Raw genomic sequence first — 18,451 nt, forward strand, 5'->3', positions numbered from 1 at the left:
ATTGGATTATAAATATTATGATAGTTGAAGTTTTTTTGTTTCATCAATTTATGCATGGAGAATGATACTTTTAGTGTTTTGATCATGATTAGTCATCAACAGGAATTAAATAATTCTTAGTGAAATACTGAATTTCTCTGATTATATTATATTTTAATTTACTTATTATATTGTAAACTATAATTTACTTTTTACTCACACAAAAAATAATTTCACAGGCGCTAGAAGAAGAATTCACAGTCCAGCTAGAGGAGCAAGAAAGGCAATCAGCCAGCAGCCGAATGCCCCCTCCACCTTCAACCATGCCACAACACAGTTCTACCCTCCATTCATCACGGACTAGTCTTGCTTCAAGCCATTACGACTAGACTTCACACACACATATAGTCTCCGTGACCTTCCATGGAGGTTTTATAACTTACTTCCGAGGCGGTGTACGCCTAAAAAGGACCAATAAACACTGCCGGAGCTGTGTGTGTGTAAAAAAGACAGACTCACCCAAATAGTTCGGTTTTACGCCGCTAGATGGCGTTGTGTTCAGTAACGTTAGTTGCAAAGGTCGGCGAGAGATGGCGCTGTTTTCAATGTTAGACTGATGTTTTATTATGGATGTAAAGAATTGAGGTTTTCCTGCGATTCAGGGAATCGATGGAATAATGAAATGTTTTAATAATAAATGTACCCGAATTTGTCAGCACTTTTCTGTCTAACTTGGGTCTTAACTTGAATAAACTTTCTTCGGTCTCTGCTTTTTGTGAAGAGACGAAAAGTAAATTTTCGAATTGAAAGTAACTAAAATAAACCCCAGTATTTATCTACTTAATTAGGATTATGAAATGGGGCCTAAAACGCACAAAAATAAGGCTAATTAATTGCTTAGTTAATTTTAACCTTTTCAACGCTAAAATGGCGACGCTGGCGGGAATTATCAAATTAAAATAATACAACGTTTTTGAAGAAATTTTTAGACTAATATTAGGTAGAAAGGACATTTAAAAAATTTTAATGGCGATTACGCTAAGAGGGCAAGTATTTTACACGATTATTACGTCTGTAGTGAAATTGTTGTTTTAAATTATTGGATGGTATCAACTGTCTTATATGATTGGAATATAAAGGTTGCTTTTAAAAACTTATCCATGTTTAATTCAATCAAGCGAGAAAGTGCTTATTCTATTAGCAATATTTACCAACTATTCAATTATTTTGAATATAACAAGAAAATAATACGCATCGGCTCGCATTGTCAAAGAAAGCAAAGAAAAGAATTCGCGTTCTAATTCGCATTGCAAAGATTTTCGACAAAACTTAACGTAAAATATTGTAAGTGCGAACTGTCTTTTAGCATGGTTACCAGATACTAGGCTGGTATTGCCAGCAGTGAAAAAAGGAATTGAATAAACTAAAGAGGTGCTTTCGCGAAGATTGATTGATAAGCAATTTTAATGTGTGTATTGGGATTAATAAATTAAAGTCTAGGTATTTGAAGGAAAAATGAAATTATTGGACAGCATCATTTGTGAATAGGAATAAAGTCAAATGTTTTTATTTCAAATAGCTGCATAAACGCAAATCACATGTTCTACCGATTTGCAATCCTTCTGTAAGGATCTTAGTCAAAAATTGTCCTGCAATAAATCAAAATACTTAATTAGAAACAAATTTTGTCTAGATTAATATTTTAGCGTTACTAGCAGTGTTGCCAGTTTAAGAAAAATATCAGAATAGTTTATAAAAAGTCGGGGATATAGCAAAAATGTACCGACAGCTTCTTATGTTTTTTTTTTTTTAGATATTATCTTATCTAAGAAAAAGGAGAAATTGATATCTTGATAGAATATTTTGTTAGCAGGAAATAACTGGTAACACTAGATGTTAAGCTTGTGTGGAACTAGCGAAATATAAGGCCTAAAAGTGTTCCTATTTATGGACATTTTATAAAACCCCTTTTTTGCTGTATTTTATAAATGTAGACTGAAAATGTGGATTTGTGGAAAAACGTTTAATATATAGAAGGTGCGAATAATTACTTAAACCTAAATAAAATCTTGTCAATATAAAATATGAAACTTACCTTGGAAAGCGTTTAGTGTGAAAGAATAGTAAAATATGTACCTTTGTATCTGTGTGCAAATATTAATACAATTTCCTTCAAAAATTACTTCAGACAAAGTGTTGTTAGCTTAACTTGACACTTATCGTACACTTTTCTGAAACGATACAAAATTCAATGTTTTTGAAAATCCTGTAAATATGAAGAAAAGCAGTAACAACGTTGCACAGTGCTTTAAGCCGCAAACAATTCAGTTTGAACCGGTTTGTACCTTGTAATAAACCGGTATGTACTACGGTTGAGCCGCGCCTCAAGCCAGATTGCTTGATTACATAAATCAACTATTTTGAATTTTGGGAACGTATCAATAAGTACAGAATGATCAATGCACTTAGAATAGAAAATAAAGATCATAGAAAACCTATGCCTTATTTCACTTGATTACACTAACTAATTTAATAAAGTGAAATAGCATAGAATCTTTAAGCGGTTAAAGCGGTTTAGTACCTCTAATTCAAAATCATATATGAGAACTTGGCTGCTAAACAACACTTTTTGAACGCCAGAATTCACAAAAGACAGCCTCAAAACGCCCACCCTTCACCAATTCCCCTGTGTTTACTGGTAAGAAGAAGTAAAATTTGTCAAATGAAATAAGGCTTTTAAAAGCGTCGTAATTATCGCTTTTGCTCAGGAAACCTAAATGCTTGAGTATTCCAACATAATTGTAAGATTTTAAAGTATTTGAGATTTTATTCACACAGTGCCCGTCAAATAAGTTTGCCGTCCCGAAGTTGGCTGGTGGTTCACGGTAGTCAAAATGTATGAAAAAATAGTACTGCGCATGCGTGAGGCGTCAAACTTAGGAGCAAAGTTATTTGATGAGAACCACACCTATCATATCGATTATGAGAAAATTTTTAATACGATTACACTTGTAAGTTCCTTCCGTAAAAATTACTTACGGAAGTGACTTCCGTCAGTCGCGTCCGTAAGGAATTATAAGCGACTTACGCAGTGATTTTACGTTTGTAAATTGATCGTAAGCCACTTACAAGTATAAGACGGTTTCATAAAAAAGTCACGGTTTATGAATGTATGTAGATTTTGTACAGAATAAAGTTTAATTAAGTTCACTTTAAATTAGTCAGCTTAGATTTTGACTGACATTACTGAATAGGCAAATAAAATAAATATTTTTTCATGTACAGTATAAAATAAGTAACGTGCCTACTTAATTTATGTTTTTATTTTCATATCTAACGGCAAGAGCCCGCATACTGTGTAAAAAATAAATTTTATCAAAAACTAAATTAGAATCGATTTTTCACTTGACGTGAATTTTATTTGTTAATTTAATACACAGTCACGCCTGCTAGTCTTCTTAATATGCTCATTGCAAAATAAATATAATTATTGAATTATTTTGTACAAGAAAATAACCAAACTTTCCCGCGCTGTCAACTGTCAAAACTGTCAATGTCATTCAGTACAAAATGGCGCGTGAAAAAATTGGCAATTCACCATGAAGGTTCGATAGCTAAGGCAATGACTATAAGAAGGCAATATACCAGATTTCTGTACAACATTTTCTGTCTGCCATAACATTTTACTATTTTCTGTATTTCTGTAAAAACCAAAGAGAACTTTTTCAATCTGTTTTAAAAGCGTGTTCAAATTTTGCGGCTATTTTAAGTAATATTTTAAATTATAGCAATTATTCAGTTACAAATGTGTAATCCATTCCAACTCTTTTTTTTTTCATTAAAATAGACATTTGCTCAGAAACAGGCTAATACCAGTATTTCTCAAACCTATTTTTTTGTGGTTAATACATACTGCTCTTAAGTTCCTGATTGGTTCTTTAATTAGGTTATTATTATTTATGTTTTATCCAATTATGATTACTTAGATACCGCATAATTTTGATCACACTTTTAAACGCGCTAGTCTTTCGGGCTGATCGTATAAAAGACGTAGTTTATACCTATTTTTGTATCTTATAAGTCGAAACAACGATTAGGAACGTGTTTTTCTTAAATTATTGTAATCATTATTACCTAAGGGAAGGTTCATATATGACGGAAGAGCGAGCGTATCGTAAATGTATGATCGACGAACGCATTCATCGGTTAGGAGTGAATGAGTGAATGTTTTATCATATATTTGTCTGTTTTTGCGTTACGCGACGTAGCTGTCAGATATGAACCTTTCCTTAAAATTAGACCTGCGTTATTTTATATAGGATTAAGTGTAAAGATTTCATTTTTAGATTAAAGCGAACTTTACCCTTTATTGTACATTGCTTTTTGAGATAATTTTTAAGTTAAAAATATACGAGAAATGTGTATTAAGTAGTAAGGAGGCTCAATATTTGAAATGGATATTTGAAACTATTATATTACTATTACTGACTGAATGTGAAAAATGTAAGCTTCGGAAGTGTCCGGCATTTTCTTACTTTCAATTTGTTTTGTATTCATTTCAAATAATTGAATTTCTTGATTTTAAACCCCTGAAAATATTAAATAACTGATTATAAAATCAGAAACGATTGTCGGCACTCGTAGACAGCTATGGAGCGTCCGCAAAAAGCGTACTTTGAAATAATAATTTTCACCCGAAATTTTTTTTTTTAATTCATTTATTTATTTTTAAACATATAATTTACATTTTTAAATATTAAATATAAAAATAAAAAACATTTAAAAATATAAAAAATAGGTTGCCACCGATATCGGGCACAGGGTCCAATCACCCGAAATTATTATTAATTTGTAAATATTGAACATAAAATATAAACTAATTAAAGCATTTTTTAATATGTAAACATAATTTGAGAGATTACCACAGTATTTTGTGTAAAATTTTTATTTTATTTTTTTAGTTTTAACAAAATAGCCATAACCATCTTTTTTAATGTTAATTTTTGTCAATTAAAAGTGACTAAATTATTGTTAAATTTTTTTGAGATATAAATGAAATACACTTTGTAATTTTGAGTTTTATTTCATTCTATATCAATACCCTTGGCAGTCGGAAGCCAGTAAGTCAGACACCAGTCTTACCAAGGAGCATTGAATTGCCTGGATAACTGGGTTGAGGAGGTCGGATAGGCAGTCGCTCCTTGTAATACACTGGTACTCGACTACATCTGGTTACTTGACTAACAATTAGGAAAAGGCTAGGCAGATAAAATATTTGAAATATTACTACAAGTTTGAATAACATATGCAAGAAACCGGTTTATATCATATCAATATTCAATTAATATCTGCAACTTTATGAATAGTTATTATTATTCATACAGGTTGTTTCTTTAGGTAGATTATTTTTCTTACGATGGCGTCCAAGGCCGATTTCAGCCCCAGCGGCTGTTCTCATACAAAGAGGTGCACTCACTATTCCTTCACTCTCATAGCCCGATGGGACGGTAATCCGACACTCGCGGAGAGAGATCAGGCGCAGGACCGACATTTACGTGCTCTCCGATGCACGGGTGGAAGTTTTCTTAAAACCAACCCCCAAAGCGATTTTCGGACTGACCCGGGAATCGAACCCGAGACCTCGTGCACACAGTTTGCCTCATCGCAACTCCTTATATGGGAACACTTGCCTATTTCAACCACTGCCCGTCCCGGGTAAAAAAAATCGATTCATTTCGATCATCGTATCGATCTCCGTAACTGCTGAATCGATCATCGATTAGGTTTAGTTTCGGAGGTTAATGTTCGATTGATACAATTTTACCGATTCAGGCAAGTTGACCTGTTGGCCTCTGCAAGGACTTAACCTTAGGCGTTTTATTTTAAAATAAAACAGGTACAAGATTCTAAAAATATCAACCTGTGTATTAAAATCATAACAACTCCATTTATAAAGTCAGTTTAATATAAGACCTGATTGGGTTTGCATGTTTTTATTAGTCTAAGTTAGAAATTAAGCGTAAAAGATGAAAAACTGGTTTCTATTCATTTTAATTATAGTTTGTGTTTGTTGTGAAGACGATATACGGAAGAATGAAATATTAAATTTAGCTGAAGGTGAGTTTTGATTGCAATTAGTAATCTTCATTATAATACACTAATATAAGAAAGAGGAAGCATTTTTTGTTTATTGAACAATTCTTTCAGTATTGGGAAGCTACACTATTCCCGAGTAACATAGGCTATATCTTATCCCGGTACGGGCAGTAGTTACCACGGGACGCGGGTGAAACCGCGGTAAAGCTGCTAGTAATATTATGAACGCGAAAGTTCGAATGTATGGGTGTTTGTTCCTCTTTCACGTAGAAACTACAGGATGGATTTTGATGACTGAGCAGTAATAGGTATAGCTTAGGTAGGTAGTTATATCCGAATAAGTAGGCTACTTTATATCCCGGTGTGGGTAGAGAAGTGACAGGACGGGAAGCGGGAGAAACCGCGGGCGAAAGCTGTACAATACCTACTAGCTTCCTCGTATAGATTTAATTTGGTTCTTTACAAGGTAAGTTCCTTCTACTTTTGTATACTTTATTTGTGTAAGTATTTAACTAGGTGAAGGTAAAAATAATCTTGATATTATGACCTTTTACATAAATAAGTACAGACGCCAGCAGATCATCAGTCAGCAGGCCTACGTTGCATTTTATTCTTAAGCTGAGTTTTTAAATTAAAAATCATATCAAGATTGCCTATATTTAGTTAAATATCTACACAAATGAAGTATAGGTACGTGGATTGGGAGAAACTACTGAACCGATTTGAGAAATTCTTTCACACTTGGGAAGCTACAGAGTAAATATTTTGTTCGGGTACGGGAAGAAGTTACCGAACAACGCGGTTGAAATTGCGAGAAACAGCTAGTGCTTAAGAATCCTCAAATAAATCCTAAAGTAAGGATGATTAAATCTTTTACTCAACGTTTTTGCAATAAGGGTTTCTTTAAGTAATACCTACGTAGTAAAAAAATATTTGAAAACCACTGCAATCTTTTAATTCTAGGATCAAAATGCGTGTGGGGTGGTGTCGACGGTGTTTGTAGAAGCGTTCACCAATGTCAGTCTGCTATTAATGATATTAAGAGTAAAAATTATCCGCCTGTAAGTACGGTTTTACACTATTAAAGCCTATTTTTCAACGAAAATGTAAACGTCCGTTTTTCGTATAGCAACTGCTAAATATGTTTTTTAAAGAAGTTGTATCTACCTGCCTTTCGAAAGTTGAGCAATATTCTATAATTTTTAAACGTTTGTTGAACACTTGTCAAAAAAATTACAGATGAAGTATCACGTTGAAATACCCACACTTTTTTTAGACAAGTGTTCAACAGATGTTTTAGTTTTTGTAGTAAGGCCGTAAAATTTGTAACTAGGCCAAATTAGAAAAATTCTTTCTCTATTGAAACATTATCTCCGAGTAAGGCTTTACTGTTTTATTCTAGATCTGCAGTTTCGAAGGAGTAAAACCAATAATATGCTGCACAGATTGTGAGCCTGGCGACTTTTTGTAAGTATTAATCAACTGTTTATATTATGTAAGTACATGGTGGAGAATAAATATGTATATTATACTTCATATAAAGGGACAGTACATAAGCTAGGGCATAAAGGAATACATAGGGGGATGTATAAGAGAAATATAAAGAGGGAGTATATGTACATTTAGGGAAAGTAGATGCATTGTTAAAACTATCGAATGTATACTTGATCAATCATATTAAGGCATTTTTCACAAGACATTTTTTTTCAGAAATCTAAGCCCAAATGACAACATCGCTTATTATAAGACTGGACAGAAAGCAACGGACAGTAAGTCATTTATTCTTTATTGTGTTCGTAAGTATAGAGTCTATTACATACACCGCTATTTTCAGGGCATTAATAATATATTTTCTTCAGTGGTTACTAATGCATACAGTTCTCATTTTTAGATTTTTCGTTGATTAGTTTAAAGGAAATTAATATTTTGTCATGGTCAATTTTGTAATAATTATAATAAAAATAAAAAATCGTTTAGGTATTCAAACTTAGCTGCAAAACGCCCCCAAAACGCGGACCCTTCACGTTAGGACCGCATGCATTCTGTTTTACCAAAACAGAATATCCTCATATTTACCAATTCCCCTAAAAAATCACTCTAACAAACTTGACTTTGACTTTGACTTCGAATAACTCCATCTTTCAGAATGTCTAGACTACTTCACGACCCTGGACTACGGCTGCTATGAGCCATCTCTCACCAACGTGCTGAAGGAGATGAACACTACAAGGAACTGTTACGACACCGACCTGGTGCTGTACATCATTGCTGGCGGAAGAAACGCTGACAGGGATCAGTTCCCTCACATGGTAAGGACATCTCCCGAGCCATTGCGTAACTATGTTGGGGTCGGCTTCAAGTCTAACCGCGTGCAGCTGAGTACCAGTGTGCCACAAGGAGCGACTGCCTATCTGATTTCCTCAACCCAGTTACACGGGCAACCCAATATCCCTTGATAAGACTGGTTGTAAGACTAACTGGCTTCTGACAACGCGTAACGACTGTCAAGGATGTTAGCAACATACATAACCAGTCGGGTTAACAGCTTCCGCTTTCCGCTTGAGTGCTGACTTTATTTTTGCTCTCCTTGCCCTTAAATCTGGTTATTGTTCAATGTTCCAGGCTCTGCTGGGTTATGGTGAGGACATGAAGACGGCGCAGTGGCTGTGCGGAGGCTCCGTCATCAGTGAGCGATACATCCTCACTGCTGCACACTGCATATCCAGTCCTGCCGTGTAAGTGTCATCTTTCACTCAGAATATTGAGATGGGGCCGAAAAGTGCTGGAGTGGAGGCCACGGACTAGCAAGCGCAGCGTAGGACGTCCACCAACAAGATGAACTGATGAAGGTCGCCGGAAGACGCTGGATGCGGATGTCCTATGGCTGAGATGATGAAAAAAATGAAAAATGTTATATAATCATATTACTAGTATTATGTCCTATCTATCGTATGAGGTTAAGAGAAACTTCTAATTAGAATAAACATGTCATTTTCAGAGGCCAAGTAAAATACATAGCCCTAGGTATCCTCAAACGGTCAGACCCTCAGGAGTTGTGGCAGAAGTACAACGTGAAGAGAATCATCGCTCACCCGCAGTACAAGCCTCCTTCCAAGTACCATGATATAGCTCTGTTGGAGACTGATTATGAGTAAGTTTAGAATAAGTTTCTTGCTTTGACATATTGAGATGTGACTTATTCAGATAAAAGTATCTTAGGGCATAGGTAGGTACAAGATACATAATTTGATCTTGTACATATAATAACACGAAATAGTTTTTGTTTTTATCTTTAAGCTTTCGAAATTACCGAATCGATTTGAAAATTATTTCACTATTAAAAAGCTACACTCTTTCCGAGTAACATAAGCTATATTTTTTCCGGGTACGGGTGGGTGAAACCGCGGGAAAACAGTTAGTCTATAATAATCTAATAAAGAGGAAACACTGTTTGTATCCTAAAAGCTCCGAAACTACTAAACCGATATGAAAAATTCTCCCACTCTTGGGAAATTATACTATCGCCGAGTAAAATACAGTATATATTATCTGGGTAAGTGCAGTACAGCTAGTTTTTGATAAGAAGTTAAACACACCACCATTGTCAAAAGGCTAGCCACTTAATCAAACACCTATCTTTCCAGTATATCATTCAACTCGCACGTACTCCCCGCCTGTCTCCACGTCGGCGAGGCAGATCCCACTGCCGAGGCCACGGGCTGGGGCGCTCTAGGACACCACAGGGAACTAGCGGAGATATTGCAGACTGTGAGATTATTTCTAATATTATGAATATAGAGTTTGTGTGGATTAGTGGATGTTTGTTCCTCTCTCAGGTAAAAACTACTCCTGCCGGGGCTGCAAGATTGTTCGCGCGAGTTACCGCGGCCCTGGTACATAAAAGACCGACGACGGAACACGACGGTTTTTAGTCAGTAAGAGTCTGACACTCCCTCACCGCTGCTAACCCACAGCGGCAATGGTCACTTGATGATTTTTGGCGTCGTTAAAAAAAACACTGGATGGATTTTGATAAACCTAGCTATCAAAATAACATGATATAGGCTACTCTTTATAATATCTAGGTGCTGGAAGCAGCAGTGATGGATCTAGCGTAGGGACCACTGTGGTCATGCCCATAATATCTTATATGCTCTCGTTTGTAATCTCTTATATGCTCTCCTCGTATTCCTCTTTATGTACTCTTATATCCTACACTATAACTCCCACCCCTGATTACTCCCCTTGTGTACCACCCTTTGTATTCCCTCTATGTACTCCCCACATTTACTCTTTTATATACTTCCCTAATTACATCCTTATGTACTCTCCCCTAAATACACCCTATAGGTACTCCCTTAGTAGTCCTAGGGGATAATTTGGTTATTGAAATTCGCCTATATACATTTTCGTACCTTCTAAATTATTTTATTTCTCTCCCAGGTATCACTATACAGGTTTGAAGAAGAAGAATGCAAACGCGCATACCCGGTCCACAGACATCTGAAATACGGTTACAATCATACCACGCAAATGTGTTATGGACATCGTGAGGAAGCTAAAGATACTTGCGAGGTAGGTTCACGTCAAATTTAATGTCGTTCCGGGTCACGTTTTACCCTCTGGCACACAAAAAAACGGCACGAAGGGTTCCGTACCAAAGCAAAAATGAGCAAAAAAATCACGTTTGTTGTATGGGAGCCCCCAAAATATTTATTTTATTCTAGTTTTCAGTATTTGTTGTTATAGCGGCAACTGAAATACACCATCTGTGATAATGTCAACTCTAACTATCGTGGACAGACGGAAGGACGGACAGAAGAGCGAAAACAATAGGGTCCCGTTTTACCCTTACTATGTTTGTTCGTGCACCATTACCTCACGTTCAGCTGAACCGACTTTGGTGCGGTTTTCACGTATTTAGTATTTGTCAGACTTAGTATAATAATCGGCACGAATTTTGAGCGCTGACCTTCATCTGCGCAGAAGTAATTTATTGGGTCCCTTTTGTGGTATGAAGTGAGGCGCGGGGGCGGGCTAAAGCGGTGATTGGCCCGCAGTGCATCGCGTCATAGCCGTCATTCGGGATTGGTTCTTTGCTAATAAATCATTTCTGCGCAGGTGTAGGTCAGCGCTCTAGATTCGTGCCGATGATTCTAGAACGGTTTAGGCATATTATTAAAGTAGATTTTTAAAAAATAAAACAGTTATTTTTTGCCATTTCTCCACAGGGTGACAGCGGCGGTCCCTTACAATCCTCAGCTCATCTCTCAGACTGTCTATTCACGATTCTTGGAGTAACATCCTACGGGCGAGCCTGTGGGTTTGCCGGGGGCTCCGGCATGTATACCAGGGTGTCCCACTACGTACCCTGGATTGAGGGCATTGTGTGGCCTTGATGTTATGAGAAATAATGTAATTTTAATCTGTACTAATAAAATAAAGAAGATTTTTTGGCGGTTGTGTTATTGTAACCTGAACTGATTTTAAAAATGTTTTCACTGTTATAAAGCTACACTATTCCCAAGTTTCCGGCTGTCATATGTGTGTCATTGAACATCCTTGGCAGTCGTTACGGGTAGTCAGAAGCCAGTAAGTCTGACACCAGTCTTACCAAGGGGTTACGGGTTGCCCGGGTAACTGGGTTGAGGTCTCCTTGTGGCACACTGGTACACAGCTGCATCCAGTTAGACTGGAAGCCGACCCCAACATAGCTGGGAAAAGGCTCGGCAGATGATGATACGAAAAGAGACTCACTCTGAATAAGAATCATTTATTTATTTTAACAAAAGTAACCATCGGTTAATTCCATCAATATAATAGCATCATAATGGATTAAAACGAAATCCCTACTAATATTATAAATGCGAAAGTAGCTCTGTCTGTCTGTTACGCTTTCACGTCTAAACCACTGAACTGGTTTTAAAACAATTTGGAACCGAGATAGAGTTGACCTTGAGAAAGAAACGAGGATAGTTTTTATCCCGGACTTTTGAAGAATTCTCTTGGAAACGCGATATAACCGAACTCTACCCGAGCGAAGCCGCGGGCGGAAGCTAGTAACTTATAAATTGCTTTTTATAAAATGTTCGAAGCTAGAAATTTTAGTGAAGGTGACAAAATCATTGGGGGTCCAATATTGCTCAATACTCCCTTCGGAAACCGACCCCAAAATAGTTGGGAAAAGGCTCGGAGGATGATGACTCCCTTCGGGTGATATCGACACGATCCCTCGGAGGTAGTGGCGAGTGAGGAGTCGTTCTGTCGAAGGGAACGTGAGTCCTGAGCCGCTGTTGCCTCGATGGATCATCGTACCTGGTTATAGCAAATAAATAAATAAAACTTGTGTACAAAGAAAGATACTTACATAAAAACAGTGAATAAAATGTTGTACATTAGTTGATAATTAAAAACCGGCCAAGTGCGAGTTGAACTCGCGCAAGAAGGGTTCCGTACCATTATTTATAAAACCGCATCTAGCTGTTGCCGTTATCGACATCGAGTAAAAATTTCCAAAAAAATCACGTTTGTTATATGCGAGCCCCTCAAAATATCAATTTAATTCTAGTTTTCAATATTTGTTGTTATAACGGCAACAGAAATACATCATCTGTGAAAATTTTAGCTCTCTAACTATCACGGTTCATGAGATACAGCTTGTTGATAGACGGATGGACGGACAGAGGAGCGAAAACAAAAGGGTCCCGTTTTACTCTTTGGGTACGGAACTATAAAAACGTTTTCGACTCACGGTTATCTAGGCCAGCACAAAATTTGTCTCCTGTTATGTATCCCTGGAAAGTAGGAGGTGCCTTATCCAGGCATGTCTCAGTAGTAATGAAAGGGTACTCATGTAATGACAGCACGGAATTTTCAGTCACGGGACTGCTCCACACAGGGACCTGGGAAACAGAATTACATTGTATATTGGCGTCCACGGCGGCTGTTCAAATTTAAGAAGATCAGCCAGCTGCGCAGGACATATTATAGTGCACGAGCATTTGCGCAGACACAGGTGCACTCCCTATTCCTTCACTCTCATAGCCCGATGGGACGGCAATCCGGCACGACCGGAAAGAGATCAGACGCAGGACCGACATTTCTGTGCTCTCCGATGCACGGGTGAATCAATCACCAACTTCCAGGCTCCGGGCTGCTTTGTCTTCTAAAACCTACAAAGCGATTTCAGCCCGACTCGGGAGTCGAACTAGAGACCTCGAGCACAGCAGCCGGGCTGGTATCCCGATGGTTGGCTGGTAGAGAATGCCTTGTGGCATTAAGTCCGCCAATGTACCAGTTAGCATAAAGTATGTATAAATAAACCAGCTTCTGCCAGCGGTTTCACCCGCATCCCGAGGAAACCTCTGCACGAACCCGGATAAAAAGTAGCCTATAGCCTTCCTCGATAAATGGGCTATCTAACACTGAAAGAATTTTTCAAATCGGACCAGTAGTTCCTGAGATTAGCGCGTTTAAACAAACAAACAAACAAACTCTCCAGCTTTATAATATTAGTATAGATTAATTGTTACCGTTCCGACGTTGCCAGCCGTTAGCTGATATTTATCGAAGTTCTTTTGGAAGTCCAGGCAAGCTGGCATGACACCCGCCGAGAAGACCACTGGAGTTTGCAATGTCAGTAACGCTATGTCGTATTGATAGTTAGTCAGTTCGCCCTTGTAAAGAACAGGTATATCGATTTTTCGGACCTGTAAAAAGATTTCAAAAATACTGGTTGGAACACTCATACTGACTGATTAAGCTGTCGGCCGACTGTTTAAAACCGTTCCCAATATTTGAGACTCATATATCGGGTGTGTCGTACCTAATCACATTAAATCCCATCACTATACTTTATGATATTCTATGGCGAATTGTAAAAAAAAAATACCTAATCTATTTAGTGGTTTAGTCACAGGAGTCATTTGTCGTTTTCATAATTTACAACAACATGTGTAAAACAGAGATAAAGTTAGGAGTATCGAATGTTTTGATCAGTTGACAGCTGTCAGTTTTCAAGGGAGAATTTCCGTTGTTTGTGAATGACTGGCTCTTATATGGTGTTCTAATTGTCGCTTATTCTATTTACTTTGTTTGAAAACACTTTTTTATTTTTACGCATTTTACTTTGTGTTAAGTGTTAATATGTTAACCAGTACATTAACGCATCTCATTTTAATGTAATGTAATACCAACACTTATCTTACTTACACGATGTATTGAGGTGTACAAAGTCCCCTTTGCTGCGAGATCTTTTCCCAAAAATGTCGGACTAAACGGTTGGACCACTACCGCATAGTCTAAAGCATTGTACGTACGAGTGGTCCCAAAACAGTGCGCCGCTGTGAAAAGACCATAAGAGAAAAACTAATAATTTAAAAAATCGGCCAAGTGCGAGTCGGAATCGCGCATGAAGGGTTCCGTACCCGAGCAAAAATGAGCAAAAAATCATGTTTGTTGTATGGGAGCTCCCCAAAATATTGATTATATTCTAGTTTCCAGTATTTGTTGTTATAGCGGAAAATTTCAGCTCTCTAACTATCACGGTTTAAGAGATATGTCCTGGTGACAGACGGACGGACGGACAGAGAAGCGAAAACAAAACAATAGGGTCCCGTTTTAGCCTTTGGGTACGGAACCAACGTCGCAAATATAAGTATGTGGACTCGATTCCAGATCAAGCAAGTACCATTGCATTACCATTGTATATTTTACTTAGAAACCTACTTTAGACAAGTTGCATTAGTACTTGCCTGACCTGGAATCGAAGCCGCACTCTTACCTGACACGACGACGTGATTCGAGATGATAGTACCACCACACCGTCCTCGGTATTCCATTGGTAATTCTTCGTAAATATATGCAAACCACGGCACAGTGTTCGCATTGGCAGATACAATGCCACATTCTGTGGATTTCAAATAAACCAATTTGAATCATCATCATCTCCCAAGAAGTTGAGGAACTCAGATAGGCAGTCTCTTCCTAGTACTCTGTTCCTAACTTTCTTTGGGGTCGGCGCAATATGTCATCCTCTTCCATTTTCCCCTGTCACTCGTCATACTGACACTCACTCCCTTCCTATTCATGTCATCTTTCAGGCAATCCATCCTTCTTTTCTTAGGTCTTCCTCTTCCTCTCCATCCATCTACATTCATACTTAGCACACACTTTGTTGCATGCGTATCATCCCTTCTCATTACATGCCCATTCCATGACAATCTTCTACTTCTCATCTTTTTTGTAACTGCCTCTACTTTCAGACTTATCCATTTAGTTATAGTAGTTATAATAGTAATTCCTCACTATATCCATTCTTGTAACACCACACATCCATCTCAGCATTCTCATTTCTGCTACATGCACTCTCTAACTCAGATAAGCAGTCGCTCCTTGTAAAAGACTGATACTCAGCTGCATCTGGTTAGACTGGTAACTGGATTAACATTCAATCATACTCTTTATGAGAGCAACAGTGGGACGATGGTGGTCGAAGTTGTAGGGATCCGTACCTGGTATGCATGTTGCTATGAAGTCCCACACTCTTTCATGACATCGCATGAGAGGCAAAGCCGAGGGGCTGTAGTAGCCTTCGCGACACTGTGACTGCACTACAGTACCGACTGGCTCGGAATCTCCACATTCCTCAAAACTGTCTGAATCTGGTCTCTTACAGGTATACTTCACGCTCCGGTGTGTTTCAAGTATACATACGGCTGGAAGGAAAAAGAGAATCTATACTACTATTATAAAGTGCCATGTTGTTAAGTTATATAAGTACTATGAATCTTAAGAGTAACTGATCCGATTTGAAACATTCTTTGAGAGTGAAATAGCCCATTTATTGAGGAAAGTGACAACTAAGTTTTATTCCGGTGCGATAAGCAGTTATCGCTGAAAAAAGTACTTTCTAAGTATATCTTAGACACCAATGGCTGATAAAAGGGTGAAGGAAAACATCTTGAGGAAACCTGGACTATAAAGTCTGAAATTACCAACCCGTGGCAAGCGTGGTGATTAATGCACAATCGTTCTCCGTGTGAGAGGAGGCCGCAGCCCAGCAGTGGAACGATAAAAAGGCTGTAACAGTAACAGCTTAGACGGGAGAAGGACATGGGAAAGCTTTTGTCACCATCTGGCTACGGGAATCAGTTATCTTGGGAGCTAGTTTCGTATAAAAATACTTACGCACGCATCATCATCATCCTCCGAGCCCTTTCCCAATTATGTTAAAGTCGGTTTCCAGTCTAAACGGATTCAGCTGGGTACCAGCGCTTTACAAGGAGCAACCGCCTATCTGACCTCCTCAACCCAGTTACCCAAGCATCCCGATACCCCTTGGTTAGACTGGTGTCAGACTAACTGACTTCTGACTACCCGTAACGATTGCCATAAATGTTTAAATGACACCCTACTGGAATGCAACTGGAGTGTTTTGAAAGAAAAAACTTACTTTTTTTTACCGTGTGTTCTTCTCCTGCGACCACTGAAATTGCCAAGGATTACAATAGTTTTTCAAAAATTTATAGTAAGTGTACCTACATAATAGGTAATAACTTAAATAATAACAGCCTTACTACATAAAGTTAAACATCTGTTGAACACTTGTTTAAAATGGCTTCAAAGTGGACTTTATTTCAACGTCAACAATCAATCTATAACATTAATTTTTTTTTAGACAAGTGTTCAACAGACTTTTAAAAGTTTTTGTGGTACGACGGTAAGTGTATATAATTTTACTATTTTAAAATTAATGTAAATAAAAAGTCAAATTCATAAGCATTTATTCAAACTTCGCTGCAAATCAGCACTTTGTGAACGTCAAAAACAAAAGACAGCCCCCAAAACGGCCACCCTTCACCACTTCGTATGTGTTTTTGCTGGGAAGAAGAAGTGGCGCAACAAACTCCCCAGCAACACATGTCTGTCTGTAGGTTAGAAGAACCTTGCAACAATGTTTTATATACAAATTGGTATCTTGAAATAGCACGTTCAAGACAGCAAAACAAACAAAAATATCTTCAACTTTATTATATTAATAGATTCCTTATTAAGCAAAAATGTAGAAGGGTAAAAATACTTACAAATTACAAGGAATACTAGCCACAGAATCTGCTTCAACACAACAGGATACATTATTTAGTTGACACGGTAAGATAGGTAGTCAATACGTGCCGTGAATACATTTATTGGGTTCCTACAAGGTAAGAATGAGCGGTCTGGAGCACAATTCTGCTAATTTTACTTAAGCGACATATGATTCACATCCGACTGAGATCCAATCACGACTCAATGACGAGTGAAGCGTAGGTATGTGGCATTCCGCTATTTTTTCTTATAAAAAAACGTTTTTATCCGTTTCTGTGATTGAATAATGAATCATATTGTCTGCAAATTATTTACGATTGTAATATGATTGTAGAGCAAACTACCGTATAGACCGAATGGCAGACCAATCGCAAACAAATTAGAGCCATTTGAAAATGATTCCGTCTTATATTAGTAGCAGAATGCAAGCTAAAGTTGAAACTGCTATTGCGATTCAATTTCTATTAAATTTTGTCATTTTTAACTTAGCAGAATCGGGCCCCTGACAACGTCCTATAAAATACTCAATTATAAATAGACTTGTGAGGAATAAGATAGCAGACTGAAGACTAAAAAGTCGGCCGATAGTTGACATGAGATTTGGCAAAAAAAAAGTAGAAAATCTAGAATTCAATCAAGGTTTTCAGTCCGTCTTATACCGGCTAAATACCTGGGGCCCGATTCTTCTAAGTTAATAATGTCAAAATTGAATAGAAATTAAATCGCAATTGCAGTTTTAACCTTAGCGGGCATTCTGCTGTCTGCTACAAATATAAGACCAATCGTACCAACGACATTCGATTGGTTTGCGATTGGTCTGCCATTTGGTCTATAGGGTAGTCTGTTCTACATTCATATTGCAATGGTAAATAATTTGCAGACAATATGATTCATTATTGAAGCAATGAAAAGGGTAAAAACGTTTATTTAAAAGAAAAAAATGCGGAATGCCACATACGCTTCAATCGTAATTGAGTCGTGATTGGATCTGAGTCGGATGTGAATCGTATGTCGCTTTAGTAAAATTAGTAGAATCGCGTCCATGTAATACGCGTACTATACTACCATTCATCTTCATACTGATTTATGAGTCCAAACAAACTATCGGCCGACTAAAAGTGTGCAGTGTGTAGCTACTCTTAAGTTGGGGTATGTCATTATTATATGAAGTCGGTCAATTAATGTACTTTTCGGTTGAATTTTCCTCATTTCAAGTTGCGTAGTTAGTACCAGTAGTAAGGTCCATTGTTATCGGCCACGCACGGCGGCTATTCCCTCATTCCAAATG

At 37.5% G+C, this 18,451-nt stretch overlaps 2 protein-coding genes across 2 annotated transcripts; one reads left to right on the forward strand and one right to left on the reverse strand.

Annotated features, from left to right (window-relative positions):
* The first annotated feature begins 5,929 nt into the window (after window positions 1-5,929).
* Window positions 5,930-11,527, forward strand: LOC110383481 (serine protease persephone). The gene is made up of 10 exons (XM_064043065.1): window positions 5,930-6,096; window positions 7,039-7,136; window positions 7,478-7,542; window positions 7,786-7,844; window positions 8,221-8,384; window positions 8,698-8,810; window positions 9,074-9,226; window positions 9,720-9,843; window positions 10,519-10,650; window positions 11,307-11,527. Exons 1-10 carry the CDS (start codon window positions 6,006-6,008, stop codon window positions 11,472-11,474), a joined length of 1,167 nt encoding a protein of 388 aa, XP_063899135.1. The 5' UTR covers window positions 5,930-6,005; the 3' UTR covers window positions 11,475-11,527.
* A 396-nt stretch (window positions 11,528-11,923) lies between these two features.
* On the reverse strand, window positions 11,924-17,279 carry LOC110383280 (modular serine protease). Its single transcript, XM_064043066.1, has 8 exons — window positions 17,160-17,279; window positions 16,529-16,561; window positions 15,588-15,791; window positions 14,858-14,983; window positions 14,287-14,417; window positions 13,608-13,784; window positions 12,827-12,977; window positions 11,924-12,390 (listed from the first exon to the last, which is right to left on the reverse strand). The coding sequence occupies exons 1-8, from the start codon at window positions 17,209-17,211 to the stop codon at window positions 12,140-12,142; spliced, it is 1,125 nt and encodes a 374-aa protein (XP_063899136.1). The 5' UTR covers window positions 17,212-17,279; the 3' UTR covers window positions 11,924-12,139.
* Window positions 17,280-18,451: the final 1,172 nt, after the last annotated feature.

The sequence above is a fragment of the Helicoverpa armigera genome, chromosome 30 (assembly GCF_030705265.1).
Source record: "Helicoverpa armigera isolate CAAS_96S chromosome 30, ASM3070526v1, whole genome shotgun sequence".
In the NCBI taxonomy this organism is placed as follows: Eukaryota; Metazoa; Arthropoda; class Insecta; order Lepidoptera; family Noctuidae; genus Helicoverpa; species Helicoverpa armigera.

Coding starts and splice junctions, on each gene's coding strand:
- LOC110383481 (XM_064043065.1), top strand. CDS start 6,006: ATGAAAAACTGGTTTCTATTCATTTTAATTATAGTTTGTGTTTGTTGT. Junction 6,097..7,038: donor AATATTAAATTTAGCTGAAG/GTGAGTTTTGAT, acceptor TTTTAATTCTAG/GATCAAAATGCGTGTGGGGT. Junction 7,543..7,785: donor TGTGAGCCTGGCGACTTTTT/GTAAGTATTAAT, acceptor ATTTTTTTTCAG/AAATCTAAGCCCAAATGACA.
- LOC110383280 (XM_064043066.1), bottom strand. CDS start 17,211: ATGTATCCTGTTGTGTTGAAGCAGATTCTGTGGCTAGTATTCCTTGTA. Junction 15,792..16,528: donor AGAACACACGGTAAAAAAAA/GTAAGTTTTTTC, acceptor TTTTCCTTCCAG/CCGTATGTATACTTGAAACA. Junction 14,984..15,587: donor CATAGCAACATGCATACCAG/GTACGGATCCCT, acceptor TGAAATCCACAG/AATGTGGCATTGTATCTGCC.